Below are 26694 nucleotides of genomic sequence, written 5' to 3'. Positions count from 1 at the left end.
GCTACAAACTTTAAAAAGTTAACTGCCCTTATTTTTTGACTCTCAATTCTATTCCATTGATCTATGTGTCTATCCTTTTGTCAGTAACACACTGTCTTGATCCTGTAGCTTTGTAGTCTGTTAGAAATCAGAGAGTGTAAGTCATCCTTCAACTTTGTTCTTCGTCAAAATTGTTTGGGCTGTCCTGGGTCCTTTGCATCTCCACATGAATTTTAGGATCAGCTTGATAATTTCTGCAAAATAGCACTTGGGATTGTGACAGGGATTGCACTGAATCTGCAGTCCGATTGGGGAGGATTGCCATCTTGACAACATTAAGTTCTCTAGTCCAGGAATGTGGGATGTCTTTCCACTCATTTAGGTCTTCTGTAATTTTTTTCAATGATGTTTAGTAGTTTTCAGTGCACAAGTCTTGCATTTCTTTTGTTAAATTTATTCTAAGGCATGTTTATACATAAATTTATTCTTTTTTTTTAAAGATTTTATTTTTTTCCTTTTTATCCCCAAAGCCCACCAGTACATAGTTGTATATTCTTCATTGTGGGTCCTTCTAGTTGTGGCATGTGGGACGCTGCCTCAGCGTGGTTTGATGAACAGTGCCATGTCCGCGCCCAGGATTTGAACCAACGAAACACTGGGCCGCCTGCAGCGGAGCGCGCGAACTTAACCACTCGGCCACAGGGCCAGCCCCTAAATTTATTCTTTTTGATGCTATGGAAACAGAATCATTTTCTTAATTTCATTTCTGGATAGTTCATTGCTAGTCTATGGAAATACAATTGATTTTTGTATATTGATCTTGTATCCTGCACCTTCACTGAGCTTGCTCATTAGTTCTAACATTTTCTGTCTGGATTCCTTAGTATTTTCCTCCATAAGATCATGTCATCTGTGCTAGAGGTAGTCGTACTTCTTCCTTTCCAATCTGGATTCCTTTGATTTCATGCTCTCACCTAATTGCCATGGCCGGAGCCTCCAGTGAAATGTTGAGGACAAGTGGTGAGAGGACATCCCGAGGTTGTTCCCGATCAGAGGGAAAGCTTTCAGCCTCTCACCACTGAGCACAGCAGCCGAGGGTTTTCCTAGATGGTCTTCATCAGTTTGAGGGCAGTCCCTTCTACTCCAGCTTTGCTGACTGTTTTTCTCTATGTCTGTTGAGATGATCAGGTGGTTTCATCCTTCTTCTATTAGTATGGCATATACTACCTTGATTGATTTTCAGATGCTAAATCAACCTTGCATTCCTGGGATAAATCCTGCTTCATCCTTTTTATATGTTGCTGGGCTAGATTTGCTGGTATTCAGCTGAGCAATTCTGCCTCTATATTCATAAAACATGTTGGTCTGTAGATTTCTTTTCCTGTGATGTCTTTGTTGGGTTTGGTGTCAGGGTGATCCTGGCTTTGTAGGATGAGGTGGGAAGTGTTCTCTCTTCTTTTTCATGTATTTTTTAGTGCTTTCTCTTCACTGCATCTTCATGGTGTTGCTCTGTGTAACTGCCTTGCTCAGTGGGGTGCAGCGTTTGGCCCAGCCATATCCCTTGAAGTTTACAGTTTACTGCATCAACCATGCTTGGCCACAAATATCCATTGGATGTTGGTGCCTGTGAAGGGGTGTGGTGAGAGGCCCTCTCTGGGTAGATAAAGTCAGGGCTCCGAACGCCTGCACACCAGCTCTCAGGTTGTCATCAGCAAGGCCTTGGGGGAGCTCCTGTTACAAAATTGTGGAACCATCTTGCTTGGAAATGGATTCTTCTGGATTTTTGTGAGGGCATTTTAGAGCAAAGACAATCTGCTCAGTTACGTTTGGGCCACAAAAGAGTGAGCTACAGGAGCTGTCATCCCCGCAGGAAGTGGGAGCCCATCTGAGAAGTTCCTCAAGACGATGTCAGCCAAACACCAGAAGGGGGCAAGGGGGCGGGCTAAGGCAGAGCGTTCTAAGTGGCACCATCTTGTCTGGGAGTCCACCATCCTGTCACCAGCCCACTGAGCCCGACAGCCTGCAGGTGACCCTAAAGTGCTATTCCACAAACCACATGTAAACCTGACAACACGGAGAAAGTTCTGGGGGATGAGGATATCTGTTTTGGTTTTGCTTTGCTTGGAAGGATTGTCATCATTTTGCTGTAAACAAGTTAACACGCTGTCACACCAACCTTTCCACTTTCAAAGAAGTGGAAAGAGCAGAAAGACAAAGACCCCTCAGCCCCAGGAATAAATCAGCCTGAGGGGGTAGGGTTGTGATGATGGTCACGTGATGAGACCCATGATGTGGAGACTGGCATGGAGTAGATGCTCAGTCCATGGTACTTCTTACGGATATCCACAAGTGGGGAGCTGCCGTTAGGGTCCCCAAGGGTGCTCCAGGCTTGACATGTGCTCCTGTCTAGAAAGGGCTGTCATTGGTGTCTGATGGACCCTAGGGGTATCCCAAGTTGGAGGGCTGGAGGTGGTCCCCAGGAGTATGCCTGCCTCCTTTCAGGACATTGCCTGTAGCTGCGAGCTCAGAACAGCCAGCGTGAGTCCTGCCAATTCACTCCCCAAAGCTGAGCACTTCCTCATCAACAGGTGAGGATGCCTTACTGCCATCCCATTTGCCCAGAGGTCAGGCACTGCCCAGGGCCTCTCAGCCAGATTCATACCCTCATCTTACCAGAGTCTTGCCTGATGCTCACAGCCCCATAGCTCCCAGTGTTGAGGGGCCTGGATGGTGCTCAGCTGGTGGAGTACATGTGTTGGGATGAAGGATCAAGGAGCAGTGTAAAGTGGGTGGGGTCCAGACCCCCCACCCCAGACCTGGACCAGCCTCCCAAGGCCACCCCGGTGACCTGGGCTAGTCAGTTACCTGGTGGCCTGGGCTTCCTCAACTGTGAACCAGACACTGTAATAGGGTTTCCCTAGAACCTGGGGATCTCTGGTCTTGACCATGTGAGGTATGGGTAGTGTCGGCTAAATGCCTGTAAGACCAGGATATAGGGTCTGGTGCCAGATCTGGCACCAAGGAGTAGGGACCAGTGATGGTGGCAGCGGCAGCTGTGGTGGCAGTGAGGGTGACAGCAGGTGAGCTGCAGGAAGTCCTGCAGGACAGACTCAGGCCAGAGAGGAGGTGATGGCTTTGGTACCTGGGGACAGGGTACCTGGGGACAGGGGTATGGTGGAGGTGTCTCTGGCCACAGTATGGAGACAGGTCGCAGGGCCTTGGCCTCAGGCACAGGGCCCAGGGTGTCCCCGACTCCCACCAGGCACTGATACATAGCCTGGCAGGGCTGGAAGTGTGGGCATGAGTGCTGCTGTCTGAGGCCAGGTGGCAACTGGGCCAGAGTTACTCCTGTTCCATGTCCTGGAGCCCTGGCCCAGCTCCCAGGAAGCCTCGGGCTTCCACCCTGCCCTGGGATCCCAGACCACTGGAGCAGTTCCTAGTCAGACTCCCTGGGGCGGCCCCCTCCCCACCCTCATGTCTCCTCCCAAGCATGCCCAGGTCCCCCTCCACCAGGCTCCCTTCCTTGCCCAGGAGGCAGGCCAAAGAGATCTCCATGCTTCCCTGTGACCTCCTGCCTCATCCAGCCCTCCAGGCAGCCAGTGGTTCCAGGCTTCTGTCTCCAGGGCAGGGTCCGAGCAAGAACTGAAGGCTGGTCAGGATCCATCTGGGCAGTCTCTCACTTCCCTCTCACCCTCATAGGTGCCAGCAGCTGGCTTGGTGCTCTCCTCAGTTGCTCACCATGGCCTGGGGACTGCCCAGCAGCACCAGCCTTGTGTGCTTCTGTCAGAAGCTGAACCGGGTGAAGCAACTGGAGGAGTCCACCACGGAGACATCACTTCAGCGCTGCCTGGCCACGCTGGACCTGACCCTGTTGGGTGTGGGTGCTACAGTGGGCTCAGGCCTCTATGTACTCACAGGCACCATGGCCAAGGAGATGACTGGGCCTGCTGTGCTCGTGTCCTTCAGCATCGCTGCAATGGCCTCCCTGCTGGCAGCCCTATGCTACGTGGAGTTTGGGGCCCGTGTGCCCCGCACAGGCTCTGCCTACCTGTTCACCTACGTGTCATTGGGCGAGCTGTGGGCCTTCCTCATTGGCTGGAACGAGCTCCTTGGGTACCTCATTGGTGGTGCCTCTGTGGCCCGCGCCTCGAGCAGCTACCTGGACGCCATCTTCAGCCACCGCATCCGTAACTTCACCATGGCACATTTGGGCATCTGGCAGGTGCCTTTCCTGGCCCAGTACCCCGACTTCTTGGCTGCCGGAGTCATACTTTTGGCCTCCACATTTGTCTCCTGTGGAGCCCGTGTCTCTTCCTGGCTCAACCACGTGCTGCTTGCTATCAACCTGCTCGTCATCCTCTTCATCATCATCCTGGGGTTTGTCCTGGCCCGCCCGCACAACTGGAGTGCTGACGAGGGCGGCTTTGCACCCTTCGGCTTCTCTGGCATCATGGCCGGTGCCGCCACCTGCTTCTACGCCTTCCTGGGCTTTGGCGTCATTGCTGCCTCCAGCGAAGAGGCCCAGAACCCGAAGCGAGCCGTGCCTATGGCCATCATCATCACTCTCGGCCTGGTGGCTGTTGCCTACATCCTCGTCTCCACTGTGCTCACCCTCATTGTGCCCTGGCACAGCCTGGACCCTGACTCAGCACTCGCTGATGCCTTCTACCAGCGGGGCTACAGTTGGGCGGCCTTCATCGTGGCAGCTGGTGCTATCTGTGGTAAGGGGCCCTTCTGGGCAAGGAGGGAGGGGACAGGGTGGTGGGGCCCTGCCCTAGGCCACCCAGGGAACATAGCTCCATCTGGCCTGTGTTCCCAGTTGCATCCTGGGGCCAAGACGGTGCTAATGATTAGACTCTCCACCCAAGCTTGTTTGGAGGGACCTACTCACTGACCCTCCCAATCGTACACAGAATGTCAGTTCTGGGCATGTGCTGCCAGGTCCTTTCCTCATGGAGGGACTCAGCCCTCATCAGAGTCTCCAGTGGGTCTGTCACCTAAACTGGGCTGTCCCATTCCTGGGTTGTGAAGGGGAACAGTTCAGCATCCCACATACACTCAGGCTCACTCTGAGAGCCCAGATAGACTCATGCCCCTGTTCCTAAGGGGCCACCCATGCCCTGAATCCAAGCAGCGGCCCCTGGTGGGATTGTCCACCTTGCTGACCAGTCTCTCACCCTCTGCCACAGCCATGAACACCGTCCTGCTCAGTGACATCTTTACCCTGCCACGCATCGTATACTCCATGGCCTCCGACGGGCTCTTCTTCCAGGTGTTTGCCCATGTGCACCCCCGGACGAAGGTCCCCATAGTGGGCATCCTGGTGCTCGGGGTCCTCATGGCTTTCCTGGCACTGCTACTGGACCTCCAGACACTGGTCCAGTTCTGGTCCATCACTGTACTGCTGACCTTTACCTTCGTGGGCACCAGCATTATCGTGCTACGCTTCGACAACTCCCCTCCAGCCAGTTCCCTGGGCCCAGCCATCCCTGTGGGCACTGAACAGGCCTCAGCCCCTGAGCCTGGGCAGCTGCGACCAGCCCTGAGGCCCTACCTTGGCTTCCTGGGTGGGTGCAGACCTGGAGCCGCTGTGGCTTGGGCACTTGGTGTCCTGGTGTCCTCGGCCATCACTCTGGACTGCGTGCTGGTCTTTGGGACCTCGGCTCTGCACCTCCCTCCCTGGGGCCACACCCTGCTGCTCCTGCTCAGTTCCGTCGTGTTTCTGCTCAGTCTCCTCGTCCTGTGGGCCCACCAGCAACAGCACCGGGAGGACGCCTTTCAGGTACCTCCTCCAGCCAGCACCCCTCACTCTCAGCCCAGCCAGCTCCCTTTACCCCTTCCTCCTCTGCTGTGGCAGGATGCACCAGGGCTCGCAGGGCAGGGGAAGCCAGTACCCCATCCCCCTCTTTCTGCATGGCGAGTGGGCCCTTGTCTCTGGAACCTGCAGAGGCATAATAAGGCTCCGTGGACTCCCGAGAAATCAGGCCCCAGGCCAGCAGCCCTTACCTGCAGCCCAGCAGCCCTGCCCTTGCCCCTCAGGTTCCCATGGTGCCCCTGACTCCAGCCCTGAGCATCCTCCTCAACGTCTTCCTCATGCTGCAGATGAACTACCTGACCTGGCTGCGCTTGTCCATCTGGCTACTGATCGGTGAGTGGGGGTCAGGCTGGGACCCCAGGTGGGCTTCAGGAGGAGGGCAAGCAGGAAAGCTGGGCTGGGATCTGCCCCTCAGGCTTGTGCCACCCTTACAGGACTCATGGTGTATTTTGGCTACGGCATCTGGCACAGTAAGGAGAACCAGCGGGAGATGCTGGGCTTGACTGCCATACGTGGTGGCCTGGAGGAGATGGCGCAGGCCTTACAGCCCCTCAGCCAGGCGCTGGCCCAGGAGCCCGGCCACACGGAGCAGCACGCCAGTGCATGAGGACCGCTGGGGGCCTGTCTGCCCTCCTGCACTTCCTCATGGGGACAGAGGGGCTGGCAGCTCCTTTTATCCAAGGCAGCTCAGATTTGCAGGCCTGCCCATGCCAAGGGGTCCTTAGGATCTCAGACCTTACCCCAGGTGCCGAACTTTGAGTCTTTGGGAGTGGGCCGTGCCCAGTGCTGCTGGGGTGGACTCTGCCTAGCACCTTCCAGTTTATGACCAACTCCAGCTACCTGGGCAGGTGGAGCAGGGTGGGCAGGGAAGAGGCCTGCAGCCCCAGGGATCCACAATAACTGCTCAGTCACCCACGTGGCCTGCCATCGTGTCTACTGTGATGTTCTTTGTGGCACTGAGTCCTCGCCTGCTCCTGGGAACCAGAAGATTGTCCACAACCCACAGTAAAGTTGGTGAGGTTCTGTAAGGGCGAGGCACCAGCCCTGGGACAGCCCTGAGTCAGGGACATGACCAGGCCAGGATCCCAGGGTCCTGCCCTCAGGCCAGTGCCCTCTGCCCAGCACGGGGGGGGGGGCTACACACACCAGGCACAGAGGGCTCCCTGACAGGGTGGGCCAAGGCTCCCTCGCAGGTTCCCCACATGTCCCCTTGGGGCCGGCTGCAGCGAGCAGAGCCTGGACCCCAAGGATGCCGTTTGGAAAGGACAGTGGTCCTGGGTTCCCTCAGTTTCCCAGGGCTCCCAGAGCAGGGCATGTGCCTGAGGCCCCAGGATGTGGAGGCCCATCTGCCTGGGTACACGCATCTCTCAGGCACAGGCCCACACGGCTCCCCTGGGGGCGCACAGCCATGTGCAGACTGAGGCAACAGCTGCTTCCAAGCTCAGGGCCCGCAGCTCCAGCAGCATCTCTCCCTGCCACCCCCTCAGGGCTTTGGGACGAAGGCTCAGGATGGGACACACGCATGCAGGTGGGTGCACGAGTGCCTGGACCCCACCTGGTGGCTGCAGGGCAATGTCTATGGGGTTGCCAGGCCAACCCTGAACCCCCACTGGGCTCTTGAAGGCCATGTTACATCTACCATAGATGCCTCCAACTCCCTGTTCCCGCCTGTGAGGACCACACAGGAAGCTGCTGGCTTTGGCAGCTTTACTCCTTGACTCTCTGCGGCCTTGACATCAGCCTTCTCTGGGCCCCAAGGACAGCCAGGGACATGTGACCCCACTCCAATTACCAGGGCTAAGGGCCATGAACTCTCACCCCAGCCCTTCTGACCCTGCTTCCCATGGACACTGTTCTGGGGATTGAGAGGCAGCAGGGACCCCAAGGCTTGGCTGGGGCTCCAGGTGCCAGATGTTCTAGATGCTGCTCAGCCTGAGCTTCAGCCCTGGCCCTCCCCAACCTGGCCCATGTCACTCCACCAGCAAGCTGCCAGCATGATCTGGTCACCAGGGACCCATGAGAAGGCAGTCCCTTGTCTCCCTGGGGTGGGTACCCCCAAACCTCTGCCCTTCCCTGGGACCAAGAGAGGGCTGGACTGCTGCAGCCCCCGTCCCTCCCCGCCTGCCTGTGGGCCCAGAACATGGGGGAATTCTCCAGCAGACAGGACTCAGGCCCCCAGGAGGATACCAGAGCCAGAACCAGGCCCGCCTACTGGGGGCTTCCATGTGGTCTGTTACGGACATTCTCTCCAGCCCCTGGGCTGCACCTGGGGTCTTGGTCAGAGCATGGTTCTCGTGCAGTTGCCTCAGGTTACAGTGGGCAGCTGGCTAGACACGTTTTCAGGTGTGACCTTGGGTAGCAGTGACATATGTGTCCACATATACAGCCTCCCCACCCTATGGCTCCCTGCAGCCTAGCGAGCATGGTGTTGCATTGGGGTCACCAAGGAGACAGACAGAAGGTCCTAAAGGATCCCAATGCCCACCAACTCAGCCCGTCTACCTTCCTCTCCACCACCAGCCCCCAACAACGCAAAGGCTCCACCAGAAAGAAGTTGATGCTCACATGCTGAGTGGTTATGGGCCCAAGAGGTGCCTGTGCCCTTGCCTGGGGCCCCAGGGGGTCGGATCATCTGCCCACTGCACTCATTCCATGGATGAGGCCCAAAGCTTTGAGGGGACATGCCCTAGGAACCCAGCACCAGAGTAGCTGAGACAGCTCCTTGTCAGGCTGCTTTCTCCCCTGCCTTGGACTCTGGCTGCACAGAACCAAACTTCCCTGCCTGAGAGGTCTGGGCTGAGCTGCTTGGCTGTGGCTGTCACCCCTGACCACCCCTCACCCCTGCCCGCCCACACCCACCCTGACCTGGCCCCTCCCTCCCCTGTGAGGAGGATGGTGAAACAGACCTCATAGAGCTTGGGCAGGCTCCAGGCCTCTGCACCTGAGGCCTCCCCGAGTGAGTGGCTGTCCTGGGGGCAGGAGAGTCTACTGGCCTGCTCTGCCCACTCCTGGGCTGGCCCGGCCCTCACAGGCCTCATCTTACTCATCCACTGACTCCATCCACCCCCAGCCTAGTCCTGGGTCTCAGCCCTGTGTCATTGCAGAGGACACAGGGGACAAGCAAGCTGGGACCTGCCTCTCAGAAGCTCCCTGCCTGCTGAGGGGACGGGGACAGAAGGGTCCCTAAACAGACACCGGCAGTGGGGGTGGAGGGAGGTGGGTGCAGGCCTTGGCTGTGGGGTCCAGAGAGGGGACTCACTCCCCCCAGGAACCAGGGGCTTCCTGCCAGGAGACTGTCAGGCTGGTTTTCCAGGCGTCAGGAAGGAGTTCGAGGCAGAGACGTGGGGCGGGGAGAGCACAGAGGGGAGGGGGCAGGGCGTGGGCAGGTCCAGCCCCACATGGTTGTGAAGGGCTGGGGAGGTCAGCAAAGCCAGGCCAGGCCGAGCTCAGCAAGCTGTCAGGGGCCATCACCTCCAGGTTTGGTGGTTGTGTGCACATATGTGCTAGAGTGACGAGGTGACATGTGGTGGCAGAAGGATGGGAGACATCTGCTTAGGAGACTCAGACATGACATTACCTGCAACGCAAGATCCTGGACTGCATCCTGGGTCTGAAAATAGAAAGATCTAGGATTATTATTGGCACAGCTGGGGAAATTTAAATGTTCGATTTATCTGCCAATGTTAGACTTCTTGAGTGTCACAAGAGGACAGTGGTCACCAGGGGACAGTCCTCACTCTCAGGACAGCGTTGAGAGCGGTCAGTGTCCAAATATCTGCCACTTACTTTCCAATGATTTTCTGTGAAATCTATCTAAATATATCCAGGTCACTCCAGAGAGGGAGAGAGAAAGCAAATGGGGCAAAATATTGCGGGAAAAACAAAAAACAGCCCTGGTGAACCCAGATGAAGGCTATATGGGTTTTCACGATACTAACCTTTGAAGTTTTCTATAGATTTTGTAGTTTTTTAGATAAAACCTTAAGGGAAAAGTAAAAAGGAAAGCCCCCTGTGGCGTGGAGGGAGATGCTGGAGGAGGGTGGAGTGCAGGAGGGGCTGGGGTAGGGGTCCCAGCTACAGCAGGGGTGTGGGGACAGGTGGGGTGGAGGCCAAAGGGCTCAGCAGGGAGGCTGGACGTAGCCTGTGCTGGGGACCTGGAGCTGAGAGCACCCCTCCTGCCCTGGGGCCCCTCACACACACAGCAGACCGTCCAGAGGGACTGGCCAGGGTGTGGTCTGTCCCGTACGCCACGGGAGGACAGGTCGGGGAGGACTTGGCTGAGGAGCAGCAGGCGGGCAGTGGGGCCGCACCTGAAGTAGTAGCTCCTCTCCTGCAGCTGGAAGGAGTTGGGGGACTGGCAGTCAGAGCCCCTGGCGTCCAGGTCACAATCCCCGGGGCTGGGGATGCCCACAGCACCGCCCTGCACACAGTGGGTCACTGTTCCACCAGCACACAGGCCCCAGCACTCTCTCCCTGAGCCCTCTCAGAACCCTGCCCCCCAGAAGCCCACCAGCAATGCCAGGTCCTCAAGATCCCTCCAGCTGTGGCCATAAGTCCCTGATGGGGAGCACAGGGCTGTAGGGGCTGAAGCGTGGGTCATAGCAGCAGCACTTGAAGTAGGTGGTGTCCCAGGTCTCCAAGGCATTGGACCTGAGATAGGTGAGGTCAGGGGTCAGGCCCGGCAAGGGAACAAGGAGGATCTGAGGTCAGCCAGGACCAGCCGTGCTTACTTGGAGAAGTTGAACTTGCTGAAGGTTACAGGTTTTTGAAAACAGCGTGAAGGTGTCAGCCTCACCAGCAGAGGCTTCTTGCAGGTGGGGGGAGGTAAGGGACAGGTTCTGCTGGTCCTGGGACCCTGCCCTTGGTGTCGGGGACACATACACTGGCACAGCGTCACTCTCCACGGGGTACCAGCCTTGGATCTCACAGGTCCTGTGGGTCCCATTGAACACCAAATGCTGGCCCATTTTTATGCCTTGAAAACACAGGACAAACTCCAGGCTCTCCAATCTCCATAGGGCCTGGGAAGCGAGTTGCAGGGCGCTGTCGGCAGAAAGAAGAGACACAGAGGTATCACTAGGCCTGCATGCTGGAGCCACCCGGGGTCCCAGCATGGCCCCCTGAACCCTGAGGCCCCGAGTTGGCTGACGTGCCTCCCTGGGTCTCCCAGCTGCAGCTTCTGTCCCCATCGCAGGACTCCCACCTGGCTGGGCTGTCTGTTCAGGAGCTCCCTGAGGTGGGGAGGGTGGAGTTTTGCAAGCCTGGTCTGGGGGGAGGCTCAACAGCTGTTTGCTGGAGGCTGTGACACCACCAGGACACAGTGCATGTGCTTGGAGGGACCAGAAGATCAGGACTCCTGAGAGGAGCTGGCAGGAACTCTGCTATTTAGGAACTCAGGAAGCCTGCTTGTCAGATCTGATGAACTACTTCACAGCCCCAGCAGTTTTAACGGAAGGGAGAGAAGCCAGGGCATGGGCAAAGAGGAATCACAGATTCCAGAAAACACAGAACCGTGGTCCCAGCACAATTTCAGGACAGTCTACAAACTAAACATTAACTAGACGTCTTTGAGCTTTTAGAAAAGGAGGGACATCGTGTGTGTTTGCCAAATGCCAGCACATCCTTTGTGTACGTGCCTCACCTTGTTTGTGGACAGCGCCATCCAGGACCTGTGGCACCCCCAGCAATTGTGGTGGGACCAATGACCAGGACCCGGGGTGGGGGTACAGCGACCCACACAGTTACCCTCCAGCCCAGCAAGCGATTCAGTGTTGGACTCAATTAAAGAAAGATGTCACCATGGAGGTAGGCTTCCCGGGCTACGTCCCAGGTCCCCAGTGTTCAGACAAAACCCACAACTGGGGAACCTCACAGAACAACAGTGAAAGTTTCCAGAAGCAGACTGCTCAGGGGGCAGTCCCGTCACCCACAGGCTGGAGGCCTCGGGGAAGTGACTCAGCGTGGCTGAGCCCCAGTCTTCTCCTCTTCAATGTGGCCTGCAGTACTTCCTGCTGGGCAGTGTGTTTGTGAGACTAAATGAAATGACTCACGAGAAGGCTTCAGCTCAGTGCCTGGGCTACAGCAGCACATGCTGAGCCCTCACTCACCTGGGAAGGAGAAAGGGGCACATGGCTGGTGACCCAGGGCTGGTGCAGGAACCAGGGACCCACTGGGAGGCTCCCAGGCAGCCTTGCCTCTGGGCATCTGCCCTGAACTTGTTCTGGTGTCACTAGGAAATTGGTCATCAAGAAGTATATATTTTCCCCCTGGAAGGCAGGGGTCAGGGTTGGCCCCTGTTCGGCTCCCTCGATGGGAGAGGACAGAAGCTGGCACTAGGTTTGTGAGGTGAGGGTTCCTGCCCCATTGAGTCATCAACCCTGTGCCCCAGGAAAATGCCCCCAGTGAGGCAAGTTGAGGCAGAAACAGGAGGCGGGCTGGGTTTCTGGCCATTTCTGAGCCCCTGTCCGCCTCTTTGGGGCAAGTTTTTTCTCACAGTCACTCTCATTCACTCAACCAGAATGTTCCAAGAGCCTCCTGTATCTAGGCACTGAAGATCCAGAGCTAAACTGCACTGGGTGCCTGCCAAGGCTAGGGGGAGAGGTCATTTCATTGCACCATGGCCGGGGGCCAGGGGAGCGGGTGGCGAGCTCTGCCTGGGACAGAGGGAGGGTGGCTGTGCGGAAGAGGGGCTGGCACCGTGTGCTACCCATGACAGCTCTTTACATTTGGGATGCTGCACACCCAGGAAACAGAGGGGAGGGCTGGGCAGAGGTCACAGGGGGGTGGCAACAGTCAGGATCTGCAAGGACTTGGTGGCCACCATCATGAAAAGGGAGCCTTCTCCAGGTGGCAAGCAAGGGCTAGCAGGCTCTGATGGCGTCACCTGTGAAAGCTCAGCCTGGCTGCCGCGTGGAGCACAGCTGGGGACCCACAAGAAGACCACAGGTACAGCGTGGGCAGCACGGAAAACCATCAGGAGACGGAACGGGCAGGAGGGAGGGACAAGGAGGTGTTGAGCCAGGTCCAGCTCTGGCACTGGGAGATGTCATGGCCTCATTGGGTGAAAAGAGGCCACACTGGGAGAAGGAGGTTTCTCTTTGGACGTGGTGGGAGTGCTTCAGGAGGCAGCCATGCTGTGGGCAGGTGGTCACCAGGCTACAATTTGGGCATCAGCAGAACAGAGGTGGACCCTGGGGCTATAGAGGATGTGGGTGAAGGGAGAAGGGGCCGGAAGTGCAGCATTGGAGGCACAGAGGAGGAGCCAGACCACAGGGTGCAGGTGATGGAGGGGAGCATTCAGGAGCCCCAGGCCCTGGCCCCCAGGCTCCTCCAGCCCTCCCTCAAGCGCAAGCCTTGTGTGCCCAGACCCTCTGCTCTCCCAGATGCACCTGTGTAATGCAGTACCTCTGGCCTGGCTTCCCAACTCACTCCTTTGTCCTCCTGCAGACCTCTTACACACCCCCGAGAGCCCTGTCCAGGGCCACTGCTCTGTCAGGCCGTTCCTGAGCCCAGCCCTGTAACAGCGCCCATACACCCTCTGGCATCATGTGTCCCCCTGCACAAACTCACTGCAGGGGAGCGATGAGAGGTGGCAGCGCCTGGCAGCAGCACCAAGACACCAGCTGTGGCGGCTCCATGAAGTCAACCAGCTCCCATAGCCAGTTCCCCAGCTCCTTCATCTGGGTCTAGGAAACCCCTTTGGATTTTATGATGACAGAAATCTGGGGGTCCAGGTGCTGCTCCCGGTAGCCGTTTTTGGTGAGGAAGGCCCACCTGGGGTGAGGCGATGGGCAGTGTGGTGTGTCCCCAGCACATGGTGAGCAGTGGCTGAGCTGGGCCCTACCCACTCGGCCCCTACACACCCTATAGGCTCCCAGCACAGCGTCCAGGGCCCCCGCCTCTTCTGCAGCCTCATTTCCCACCCCAGACACCCTGCACAGGCCAGAAGTCCCGGCCATGCATCGGAGAGCCCATGCTCTCAGACTGAGGTGCCTGCCACCACCTCCTTCACCCGCCTTTGCCAGACCCCTGCCCCGGCCATACCCAGCTCCTCCTTAAAGGCCCCTCTGACCCAGCCACAACTGGTGGTCTTTCTCAGGGGCCTTAGTGCTCCAGCTCTCACATGTGGCAGGGACTAACTCCTGCACCTCCCGGGGCCTCCTGGGCTGGGGTAAGACCCATCCTGCTCCGTGCCCAGAGTCAAACATGTAACTTGGGACAAGGCCCAGGAAAGGAGGCAGGTGGGTGCAGAGGAGGATGCAAGCACGTGGCTTGCTCGTGTCCCTGCTGGCCTCTACACAGAGGGAGATCCTTCCTTCTGCCCCTACCCTGTCCCAACCTGCCCCCTCCACCACCACCAGCCTGGTCCCTGGAGAGTCAGACTGCCAACCCTCAGCCCAGCAGGACCAGTCATGGTCCCTGCAGCCAACCTGCCTGGGCGCCATTCTCTCAACCCACCACTTAGGCCGTGACCCCCAGCTGCAGCCGCCTCTGCAGGGCGCCCAGCTGCCAGTCCTGGTCATCACACACTTCTCAGTTCTGTAATCCGGAAATGCCCAGCCTGTGGGCCCCTGGGGAGCCCATGCTCTCAGCTCCTGCTGGCTGCCATGGGCCAGGAGTCAGCACAGCAGCTGCAGCCCCAGCTCAACAGGAGGTACAGTGGGTGCCCAGGCCAGGCCAGGCCAGCAGCTGCTAAAGGGACACTTCCAATCAGGGCAGGAGCCAGCCCACCCCAGCCCTGAGCTCAGGCCAAACCCCCAGCTGCCATGGGCCTCCCTTCCCCTCCAGACTCCCTCTACTGGGCCCGAGGGCACAGAGAGGAGCAGCCCCTCTCCCCTGCCCTTTGGCCTCACTTCCTTGGGGACACAGGGGATGACAGTGTTGTAGGTACTTTGAGAGGGCAGTAGGAGCCCAGAGGAGGGGCCAAGGAAAGCTTCAGGAAGTAGGGAGCTCTCAGCTGACACTTGCAGATTCTGAAGTTCCACAAGCAACGCTGGGGAGGAACGTTCCTGGTGGAGGAAGCCGTACATGCGACGCTAGAGCATGAGAGAGACCTGGGACCCACAGAGTGACAGCCTGACTCTGGCTCCAGAGAGGAGGGTGGTTGACCCTGCAAGGTCCCCCAGGTCATCCTGTGGGATGCCCGGTAGAGCTGGCCAACCCCACAAGCACAGGCATTAAAGCACAGCTCTGGAGTCAGGCGCGTTCCCCAGCCCGCGGAGGGGGACGATGCGGGACCCACACGGAAGGCAGCGGGAACAAGCGCCCTCAAGGCGCCCAGCTCTGCGCCTGGCCCGAGGCGTGCGCCCTTCTGCATCCTCCCGGGAGGAGACTCAAGGTCCCAGCAGGCCAGTGGCGGTTTCCACAGCAACCAGCAACACGGGTTACCAAGTGACAGCCGCCAGGAGCGAGTGTCTCCTGGCTGTGGGGGCGCCTGTTCACTGTCCGCCACATTCGATTGGTCCACGCAGTCGGCGGGCCCGCCCACATCCCCGGATGTGCTCTAGGTGTCCCCTGGCTCAGTCCCAGCCTCAGTGCTTGTGACTGCGAAATGGGTGTAACCATGAGGGGTCCTTGCGAGAGGTCTGGGGAGAATGACCAGCAGGCGGGGAAGGAGGCAGCGGCCGCTGGGTGTCCTGCAGGAGTCGCGGAGCCCCAGGAGGGTTCTGGTGCAGGTTGAGACTCGGACCTGAAGACAGAAGATACGGTGGGCAGGGGGTTCAGGTCTGTCCCATCACCTTGGGGGCTGCTAGGCAGAGGTGGAGGGGGCAGGCTGAGGCCGAGGAGGCAGGGGACCCCAGTCCAGCAGAGAGCACATCCCTCTTTGGGACCACCTTCCGGGCAACTCCTCTAGCCCTGTGCCCTCCTGGAAGTGCTCTTGGAAGCATCACTTGTTTCACCATTAGCACAAGCTTCCAGAAGGATCTTACAATGCAAAAACCTAGCCAAAGAGTCTAAGAAGGGGTTTCCCACCCCATCCTGAAATGGGATCAGGGCTAGGTTTTCCCAACCCTCAGGAAAAACTAAGCTAATGGATGTATAGAACTCAGAATTGTTTCAGGATTTTCCTCTATAAAATGCTCATAAAACACATGTGGTCTTCGATGCAATAGAAAAGACACAGCATGCGCTTCAGTGTCAGACAGGCAGGGCCCTCAGTCTGGCTCTGCCGGGATCAGCTACTACTAGCTGTGTGACTTTGGGGAAAGGATTTGCTTTCTCTGAGCCTCGATGTCCCCATCTGGATATGGGGGCAGGATTGCTACTAGCACAGAAAGAAATGCCTCTAGAGGGGAAACAGGCTGGGTAGCGACAGATGGCAGAGGAGGAGGCAGGTGGCCTTCCTGGGGAGGGAGCAACATTTACTCCCTGTCGCCTATCCATAGACTTGGAGAACTGATCAAGGACAGCCTCCCCCTGAGGTCTTGCCGGGCCCACAGCGTCATGGCTGCCTGCTGCTTTCTGCACCAGAGAAGTGCCCCAGAGCTGAACCTGAGGCACTGTGGCCTGGGGACCCAGGTACCCCTGGAGGGACCCTGGGCCAGGCTTGGAGGGGCAGGACCTGGGAGTCAGCAGCCACAGGAGTGGCCCTCCATGAGCCCATCCCACACATTCCCTGGCCTTGCTCTGTGCCGGGTATGTCCCGTCTCCCACATCTGGGCGACAGATGGGATCCAGGCTATGATGGAAATCAGTATAAGGGCTGGGGAGCCTGCAGGGGGCCCCTAATGCACTGGGGGGGGAGGGTCAGGGAAGTCTCCAGGAGGTCTGGTGGAGCCCAGAAGGAGAAGCAAGTATCCCCTGGGCATGTGGGAAGAGGAGGGCCTTCCAGTTGGAGGGCAGCGAGTAGACTGAGCCTTGGGAATGTGAGCCAAGGGAGTGAGCAGCTGTGTGGGGGGCCTTCAGCCCTGGAAGGACCAGGCCTCTCAGTCCCCTCTCTCTCCCAGGGGCCCCGGGCTCTGACTTCCCCATTTACCTCTAATCCCTATGTCAAGCTGCTGGACCTTCAGGACAATGGGTTCTGTGGGGCTGGTGCAGAGGCCCTGGCAGGTGCCCTGAGCAAAAGCAGCAGCATCCGTGGTAATTGCCAAGCCTGGGACAGGTGGGCAGACTTGAGTTCTCCCTTTCCTGAGGGGTTGGGCCCCACTACCGCCAGGCCTTCTCCTGCTGGTGTTGCTGGGGGAGGGGCCTCATCACGGGGTGGGGTGGGTGGGGGTAGATGTAGACCCTCTGGGGTGCACCCAAGGCTGGATGCCACTCCCTTCCAGTCCCATCCCACCCCTCTGCCCCTTCCTCTGCTGGCCAGCACCACTCCGTATATGGTGGCCTCCCAATGCCTGAATGCAGGATGGGAGAGTCTTTCAACACAGAGAGGCAGGGACTGGCATTGTGAGAGGAGGGAGGGCTGGGTGGAACTTTGATAGCGGCTGGATCCATATGACATCTCTGCCACAGAAGAGCATAGTGATTCTGGAAAGCCACCCAACCTCACTGAGCCTCAGTTTCCAATCTGTGAAATGGACCCAACAATAGCACTTAGCCCTTGTGGTTGTGATGAGCATTATATGCTCAGCAGAGGCCTGTGTATGTGCTCTGAGCATGGCCCCTTAGACTGTCCTTGCCAGTCCCCAGAGGTGCAGCAGTGAGGGCTTCAGTGGGGGGTTATGTTGCTTCCAGGCACGAGTCATCAACGAGGTGGCTGCAGCTCCATCACAGCATCCTCCACAGCACCACAAAGCAGGTGGCTTTAACCCCTTGACAAAGAAGCTCCTTTTCACCTGAGGTGGGGGTCAGTGTATCCAGCTGATGGGCTGCAGAGTGGCCTTGCAGCCCCAGGACAGTCCATCTGCAAAGCCCCTTCCACTGCCTCAGGCCTGGAAGTTTGGGGGATGGTGGAGGAGGGTGGTACCTGACTTTGGATCCCGCCAAGTGAGAACTGGTGGCATCTCCCAGATGTGGACCTGTCGGAGAACGAGCTGGGAGTGATGGGCGCCCAGACTGTGTGTGCCACTCTTGCAGTGTGCCTGGCCATGCAGAAGTACAGCTGGCAGAGAATGGCCTGGAGGAGCAGGCGGCCCAGTACCTTGCTGAACTCCCGACGGCCCACACTGGCCTGAAATCCCTGGACTTGAGCTATAAGCATCTGAGTGACCAAGAAGGTCCCATCTGGCCTGGGCCACTGTGGGGCCTATCTTCCTGGGGCGGGGGTGGGTGCAGGTTGGCAGGACCACTCTAGCAACCATGCTCTGGTGCCTGCTCCCTACTTCCCACTTTAGCCTGCCCCTTTCCCACTCCTTCCGCATGGAACTCTTACTCCATCCCCTGCATATCTCATTGCCCACCGCTGCCTCTGTGGGATGCTGATTTAGGTACTAGTGACGCAGCATGAACAAAACAGAGGCCCTGGCCTCAGGGAACACGTGTTAACAAGGTTATTCTCCATAATTATTGATGCTACAATAGAAACAAACAGGGCATGATTCTAGAGAAGAAAGGGGCTCCCTGCTTTAGACAGATGGCCAGGGTGGCCTCTGTGAGGAGGTGACATTGAAGCTGAAATGTGCAGCATCAGGAGGAATCAGCCATGGTAAGGCCAGAGGGAGTGCATTTCAAGCAGAGGAACAGCGAACACATAGGCCTGTTTCTCAGACTGACAGACACCGGTGTGACTGGGCTATTGGGCCGGTGAGAGTAGCCAGGCTGTGGGGTGGAGAGGCAACAGGGGGCTGCAGGGCTACAAATCATGGCAAAAGGCAAGAAGATTTTATTCTGAGTCTATGGAAGACATCAGTGAGATTCCTTGATCTCACCACTTTCTCTCATGCCCCAGGGCCTTTGCATGAGCTATCTGCTTTGCAAGGTACATGCAGTTCTACCTGCCTATCATCGACCACTCTAATCAATTGTAAGAATCACCTGGGACCATGGGTTAGGAATACAGATTCCTGGGCCCTGGACCTGCTGAACCAGACTCCTGGGGGGGATGCCTGTGCATCTGCATTTTAGTAGGTGCCCAGGAGATTTGTCTGATTGAAAGTTTGGGAGTCACTGCTCTGTCTCAAACTGTGTAGAGCACATGGGGTGGCACCAGCCTTGGCCTGTGGGAAACAGCACTAGAATCTAACTGCCAGAGAGCCGGTTCACCTTCTAAGAAAATTATTGTGAAAAGTCACTGAAATTAAAAGAGAAGCTCATTTCAGACTTTCAACAAACCAAGTATAGGCATCCCTCTGGGCCTGCGTGGTCAGAGGCAAGAACTAGAGAGGCGGCCAGGAGGGAGGGGCTGGAGGCTAAGGCCCTGTGCAGGCTGCAAAAATACAGGAGGGGGCGGTCTTCAGCCTGGAAAAGCACAGACTCAGCAGGGCCATTTTGTTTCCCCAACTGGGGCTCTGTGGGTGGGCCCGACTCGCTGAAGGAGTGAAGGAGCTTGAGTCCAGTCTCCCCAACTGGCCCATGGTGATTGTAGGACCTGCCACATGGTTGGCTGCAAGGGTCAGGAAGACCAAGCATTGGAACTACAAGTGGCTGATTCCTGGGTGTACAAGAACCTTGTCATCCTCGGGCTCTTCAGCAAAGAAGGGACTTCCCTACACAGTGGGAGACCACGGCCCTCTCCTCCCAGCCCTGGAAGTGTCTGAGGAAGAGGAAAGTCCCCGATTCTGAGAGCCTGCGGGGTCAGACCCAGCGCTAGGCAAGGAGTCTGAGCCCTGTTCCCAGGGAGGCGGCGCGGGGGTCGCCCCTCCTGCCGGGAGCTCTCCACGGTGCTGAAAGCGTCTGTCCAGGCGTGTCAGGCCCAGGGGGCCCGCTCAGCACTCTGCTCAGTCAGGGCATCTGTTTTCCTCTGTGCATTTCTTCAGACCAGCCTTACTAGACCTGTGCTCGGTGCTGGAACCATGGAGAAGGGTCAAATTGAGATCCATGAGTGACTGCCCAGGCAGAGAGAGAGTGTAATGGCCAGATTCTGGAAGGATGGAAGCACAGTAGACATGGGGCCCAAGGCAGCCCAGCCCAGCCCAGACAAACAGGCAACCCTTCCTGACACCGTGACCCCAGGTTAGAAGGATGGGGACCTGTTAGCCAGGTGAAGAAAGGCGTCAAGTGTTACACACAGGGGGCCAGCCCGGAGGCATGTTGTTCCCAGCACTTTTGAGACATGGACAGAGGTCAGACTGGCTGAGTGCTGAGGGAGTGGAGAGCAGGGTGGATGGGTGGGTGGGGCTTCTGCCCATTTTACATGCTGAATATCTCTCAGGGTTTCTTAACCCCACACGGCCCGCACTTTCCTGCCCCTACCACCACTTCCTCCTCTCCACCATAGCTGCGCTGGCCTTGTCACTTCTTGCCTATAGACTATGGCACAAGCCTTCCAACAGTCCCCTAGCCTCTCGTCTCTGCCCCTGCCCACCCCACTCCATCCCCTACAACCGCTGCTAAGGAATCCAGCCTTGTCACTTCTTAAAGCCCTCCCTGCCTCCTCACCACTGATATGGTCATGCCAGGTTCCTGGTTCTGGCATTCAAGTCTCTCAGCATCTCTCGGGTGCCCATAGTTCCTCCCTCATTTCACTGGCTCCCCCCACATGACACCAGAGCCAGGCCTGTGTGCATTTCCACCAGTGCCCTGTGCTCTCTCGGCCTCCACACATTCGCTCTTTCCTGTGTCTGCTCTCCACTGTGCGTGCACATGTGTGGGGAGTCCCTCAGTCTTAAAGGTTCTCTCCTCTGTCCTCACATTCCTGACCCCACCAGGCAGGGTCAGCCCCCACTCTGTTCTCATGCCTCCCTTTTTGTATTCTAGAATAGCTTACATCCCATTAATTTGTATTTATGTCTCCCCTATTAAATGTGAAATCCTTGAGGGCAGAGCAGGCCTATGTTGGGTTCAACTCTGTGACCCTTGTGCCCAGCAGAGACCCTGGCACACAGCGAGCATCAGTATCATTTTTTGAAGGAATAAACAGTGACTAAGAAGGTCCCTCTTGGCGTTTCTTAAGGGAAGACACTTGGACCAGCCCTGGCAAAAAACACAGGACTCACCAAGCTCTACATAACACGTGTGAGGCCCATCAGCAATGAGCTTTGCCAGGGAAATGGACATATGAGGCCCCCACCTGTCAGCCCCTCCAGCCTGTCTTTTGGGGCAGGGATCCCAGATGCCTGCTCCCTATCTTTGCAGCTCTTCAGAAATGAACCTTGGATCTTTTCAGCAGAGCTTCAAGAATATTACTTTAAGTGACTTTAATTTTCCCAGCTCCACTTAGTGACGACAATGTTCCATCTCTCTGTGTCCACTCTCACGTAACTTACTGAGGCGTCAGAAGCTGACTATCACACACATTCCCCAGATGTCACAGACACTCGGCTGGTGGGGACATGGTGCAGTCTGGTGACACATGCTCTCTGTTGGGCATATGCAGATGCTTCCTGAGATGATGCCCTGGCACCCTGGGATCCCAGACACTCTCAAACAGCCCACCTACTCCCTTGGTTGTGGTGGCTTGTAGGCCTTGGGAACAGGTGGCTCCAGCCCCTGCCAGGGTGGCAGAAGGCGCCAGCAGGTGCCAGCTCCCTCTGTGGGTCCTCCTAAGGAACAGCAGCCACTGCTTTGCCCTCTGACAGGGGCTGACCTGGGCTCCGGCCCCAGAAGGTGGCAGGTCAGGCTCTGTCTTTCCAGAACATCCATAAGCTGCACCCTTCTCCCCATCACAGCCCCCCAACAGCCCCTCACTGGAGCCCTCCTGGGCCCCTGGGCTACTCTGTGCCTCCGGGTCCCTGCCCTTGAGAGGCCCCCAAGTGGGCATGGGATCTGATCGCTGTGTCTCTGCGGCCTGCTGTCACATGGCAGCCCTCCAGGCTCTGAGGGTCATTCACATCCACAGCTCTCTCTCCACTGTACTTCCAGGGGTTCGGCCCCGCTGCTCACCACCATCCAAGACACAAGACTCTAACCTGGACCCTGCCCTTCCACACTCGGTCCCTGCTCTTTGCACCTTGGGCCTCCTTGGCTCTGAGGCTGTGGCCCCTGACTTTTTCCAGCATCACATGTGGTGCCATGACTTCGCTCTTTTGCATTCCTGGTAAACATCTTCCTGAGAGTCCTGGACATCTCATACAATGGGTTGGAGATCCTAGAGCCTCCATGGTGGGCGAGGAACTTAAGACCAACAACACGGTGGAGGAACTCAACATGAGGTGGGGAGCACAGGGTGCCCCCTGTGTCACAGTCTCCAGGCCCATAGCCACTCCAAGGACCAGGGGCTCTGTGATCTTGCTGCTGTTCAGCACTTTAATTCCCAAACCTACCACCCTCTACGCATGATGGGGCCTGAGCCGCAATCCGAGAGCGCCCAGCTCCATCCTTCTCACTGGAGTTCATTAGTCTAACATTGGGGCTCCTAACTCCCACTGCATAGGTGAGGGAGCTGGGAGTCCCGAATGTATGTGTAAAGCACCTTCAGAGAGCCTGGTGCAGAGTGGGTGCTCACATGTCCTGCTCTGCACGTGGCTGCTGGTGACCTGCTGTGTGGGGGCTGCTCCTCCAGGCCCAGGCAGGGTCCCAGGCCTCAGCAGGTAACCAGAGCAGGAGCTGCACACCAGAGGGAAGGAAAGAGGCAGAGGGCCAAGAGGTCCTGACTGCCAGAGTGACCAGGGCCTGCCTGCTGCAATCTTGCCCAGCTCTGCTCCCTATGGAAAGAGCCAAGGCCAGAGGAGGTCATGAGAGATGCTGAATTTCAAGGCCAGAGTTGGGGTGTGAGAAGTTGAAGAGAAGTGGGACTGGCTCTCAGACAATGTGGCCAAGAGCTGTGCTGAGGCCTGGCATTCAGGTTCAGCAGAAGCAGGAGGAGGAAGGAGGAGGAGAGGATGTGGAGAGGGAGCAGGGTGTTTTTCTAGAACAGAAGCTGTCATGGTGATAGGGACAGGGTGCCAGCTGGGGCAGAACACAGGGAAGCACCTGCTGAGCTCTGAGGGCCAGGGAGAAGCTGCTGGTCTCCACTAGGTGGGGAGGGACGCTCTGGGCGTGTTGCCAGGTGATCTATCTGAACACTGGGAGGCTCCAGCGAAGCAGGGTCATTATCCAGCTTTTACTCACCGACCCATCCAGGGTCCCCAGGGTGTGTTTGGAGGCTGGAATGTGAAGCCTGACCCCGTGGATGCACCAGCACCTCCAGCTGGGACCCTGAGGAAATCTGTGTGCAAGACAGCACAAGGCACATGTATTTCTGTTGCAGCAACAACCGCATCTCTGTGGGGAGCCGTGAACCTGGGCCTGGGCCTCCGGGTCAACGAGACACTGAGGATTCTTGTTGTGAGTGCTAGCCTGACGGGGGAGGCCCCAGCACAGACCTGTCTGTGCCTGTCCACATAGATCCCTCATCTGTCACCTCTCCCACTCCAGTGGCAGCAGGGAACACATCTTCCAGAGACCCGAGGGGGTGATGGGATCCTGGCTTCTTTTTGTGACCCCTTCTTCCTTTTGCCATCACTCACCCATCTATGGCCTGGCCCATGCACTTCTGCAGACTCCTCCCCTCTCCATCCTTCCCTCCCAGCTCTTCTTCCTCCTCCTCAGCCCACTGGAGAGCTGCTCTGCTGAAGATGGCCAGGGCATCCTTGCCTCCCCTTCACCTTCTCCCCTGCTCTTCCTTTGGCTTTTCTGGACCCAGGCTCAGACCTACCTGAGGCCTTGTGTGCACAGCATGGTTCCTTCCTCCAGGGATGCCAGTGGGGAGACAGTGGCTGAGGAGGGCTGAGAGCAGAAGACAGAGAAGAGAGGTGCAATCTAGGGTAGAGCAGCTCCACGAGGACCACTGTGGCAACAGCATGTGCTCAGAGGAGAGTACCACCAGCTCCAGGGGATCCAGCCCTGCATGGCCCTCAGCTCCCTCAACTGGCAGAGGAACCCCTGCAGCACCCCGTCCCCAGCCTGAGGCTCACCCCTCTCCAGCCCTTGGCAGGAACCCAGACTCTCTCTTAAGCTCTGGATCCCCACTTCCAGCCACCTGCTGGATGGGCCCAAGATGGCCCATAGGCACATCGGATTCTGAGAGTTTGAACTGATTGCAGCATCTCCCTCTCCAGGCTTCCTCTTGGTCAGAGAGACATCTTCCATCAGAAGCTGGGCCCAGTGCTTGTCCCCCCATCTTCCTCCTTCATCTCACCTCCTACAGAGAGTCAGGCTGCCTGCTCCTCCTTCTCACCTCCCCTCCTCTAGGTCTGTGGTCCTGCTAGTTTCTCTTCTCTGGCCCTTAATTCCTACCTACTCCAAGGTGATTTTTCTAACCCAGAAACGTGCCCCTGTCCCTCCCTGCTTTAAACTCGTCAGTGACTTTCCTCTAGATGAATCCAAGCTTAGCGGTGTGTCATTCATAGTTTGTCCCCAGGATCTGGGCTCTGCCAACCCTGCTCTTCTCTCCTGTTCTGAAATCCATCCTCTCCCTCCAAGCTGCCTGGAAGTATCCATGCACAGGGGGCGGTTTCTCTCTCTGTGGTTGCTCCTGCTGCTCTTCTTGCTGAAATGCCCAGCTCTGCCCACCTCACCTGTAGAAGTAAGATCAGGGGTTCTGTCCCCACCTAACCTTTACTCCCAGGAGAGCTGGTGCACACTCCCTCGCTGCACTCATCACACTGCATTTTTGTGATGTTCCTTTTCCTCTCTTCCCCGCAATGGGTGAGATCTTTACGGGAAGGAGTGTGTCTTGTGTGTCTGCATCCTTGTCCTTGGCACAGAGCCGGGCCCTGGGTGGGCACACATCCAGCACCCACTCCCTTCCTCTCTCCTAGCCCTGCAGCCGCACCCAGGACATTCTGTCCCATGGAGACACCTTCTGAGCGGAGGCAGTGGGGCTGTGCTCGGCCAGGTCAGCAGAGATGAGGAGTCCCTCCTTCTGTGTCACGCTGCTCTCCGGGACTCCCTGGGCTCAGCTGGTCTCAGTGTGTGTGCGTGTGTGCGTTTCTTCCATGTCCAGGAATCCCAGGTGAAGTGAAGGCTGCTTTGGTGTTCTCACGTCTGTACAGGAGGATCCATGACAGACCGCCCTGGAACTGCTGGATTTCTCTGTAGGAGGTTTTCATGAACCCTCCCTCAGATTCTCCCAACAGCCATTTGAGGGGTTTTACAGGGAGAAAGTGGGGATTAGGGAAACAGTGTGCCCTGCCCAGGTACACAGCCTGACGGAGTCAAGTTGCAGCCCAGGACTGAAGTGGCTTCTGACGCCCCTCCAGCTCCACTCCTGCTCCTGAGTTGGGTCCCGCCCTGGCCTCACCTTGGACCCCTGCCTGGGTTCTTCATCAGCTGGGAGAGAAGAGCCGGCTCGGAGGCAGGATGCTCGCTGTTCACTGACATTTGGATTTGCAGGGTCAGCACTTGCAAGGCGGCCGCCTCCCCCCAGCCTGTCCTGCCTGCCGAGGGATCCTGGTGCTGGAAGATTCACTGTGTGGCCGAGGGGGAGATCAGGACCCCTTTCCATTCAATTTTACCTTTTTAATACAGAAAAAAATGTCATTTTTTTCTAAGGCAGTTAAACACTAAGGAGAGACTTGCCAAATACAAAATACTTTTATTAAAAGAAAGTCTAGTCACAAATCACTGCTTATTCTAACCCTGCTTTCTTTGAATCCAGACTTGAGTCAAAGCCTCTCCAGAGATGTGTTTTCACAGTTCCAGTCTTCAGGCTTGAGGCACCTGGTGACAAATATCCTTGTTTAGTATAATGGAAACCCAACAGGAATTGGAATCAGACAGGCCTGGAAGCAAATCCTGATCCATCAATGTTAGATCCTGGATTCTGAATCCGAGATCAACACTAGTCTAGACACAATGTTCTACTTCCTCTTCCTTCCCTGTTATCATTAGTCTCCTCTGCCTGGCCCAGATGCTATCCTCAGCTTTAAGGGAAATACTTCTGAATCCTTACAGTCCATGTAAAAGCCTTCCCAGGAGTCAGCCCTGTGTCCATGTGAAACATGGCTGATACCTACCAGGCAGGGTCACTGTGAGCGGGGATGACATGACAGAGCCCACAGAAAGGGCCTGTGCAGAGACAGACTCAGTGCTGGTTCTCTTCCCCCAACCTCTCTGGTTTTCATTTTTTACTGAGGAACAACATTTATGCTGCAAAGTGCACATGGATTAAGGGCAGGGTCTGGTGAATTTTCACAAACAGCATCCACCTAGGTAACCAGCCCCTAATCAAGAAATAGAGCAGGCCCCCAGAAGCCCCCTTGTGCCCCTTCCCTCCTCTGTTTTAACCGTTTGGGGAGTAATGACGTTGTCATCCATAGGAGAGAAGCTGTCCTAAGGAGCTTCTTCGAGGCCCTGTGTGTGTAAGTGAAAGAAGTCAGGTTCTTAGAAAGTGACGATGTGCTGCCTGGTCCTGGGTGTCTCCTCAGGACGTCCAGGTGAGCAGAGGGTTTGAGGACCTCACCAGCTCAGTGAAGGTCATTCTTCCAGGGCTTTGCATAAAGACTGCTGCCTACAGAGTGGAGTGCCAAACAGAGTTTCTGCCAGTCTTCAGACCGTCCCCACCAGCGTCTGCCCCTAAATGACTGTGGAGTGTGGCTTCCTCATCTTCCATTGGCCACTTCACTTTCACACAAAGGGTTCTGGCCCTCGCCATGCCTTGTTACTACTGAGTCTGCCCTGAGTTCCAGTGTCAACTGCTGGTAAGTCCTATTGAGCCAGACTTCATGATGACTCAGACACCCGTACGCTCCTCAGCCCCCATGGTCTGTATAGTAACCAGGGCCATCCTCTGCTCTCCCTTATTTATGTAACATGAAGTCACATGATGTGCTGCACATTGGGCTGGGCACAGGGTCAAGATGCCCAAAGTCCCTGCCCTGGTGACCTCAGGAGACAAAATAAAAGCTGGTGTGCCATTGGTATTCCCACACTCAACATGT

The 26694-nt window shown here is 56.9% G+C and overlaps 1 protein-coding gene across 7 annotated transcripts in view; it reads left to right on the top strand.

Annotated features, from left to right (window-relative positions):
- Positions 1-26694, top strand: part of LOC103543389 (cationic amino acid transporter 4-like) — a 110984-nt gene that overhangs the window by 33921 nt on the left and 50369 nt on the right. For 3 of the 7 annotated variants that reach the window (XM_070628726.1, XM_070628722.1, XM_070628720.1), the window contains 4 exons: positions 3679-4700; positions 5169-5761; positions 6019-6127; positions 6229-6642. The exons of 1 other annotated variant lie outside the window; for it this stretch is intronic. In XM_070628726.1, coding sequence (XP_070484827.1) covers positions 3719-4700; positions 5169-5761; positions 6019-6127; positions 6229-6401 — 1857 coding nt within the window. In that variant the 5' untranslated portion in view covers positions 3679-3718 and the 3' untranslated portion in view covers positions 6402-6642. Of the gene's footprint in view, positions 1-3678; positions 4701-5168; positions 5762-6018; positions 6128-6228; positions 15885-26694 lie in introns of those variants that run through there. 3 more of the 7 variants (XM_070628723.1, XM_070628724.1, XM_070628721.1) reach the window with 3 other exon arrangements.

This window comes from Equus przewalskii, chromosome 7 (assembly GCF_037783145.1).
Source record: "Equus przewalskii isolate Varuska chromosome 7, EquPr2, whole genome shotgun sequence".
NCBI lineage: Eukaryota > Metazoa > Chordata > Mammalia > Perissodactyla > Equidae > Equus > Equus przewalskii.
The sequence above is the reverse complement of the archived record's forward strand: the minus strand, read 5'-3'. Positions and strand labels throughout refer to the sequence as shown.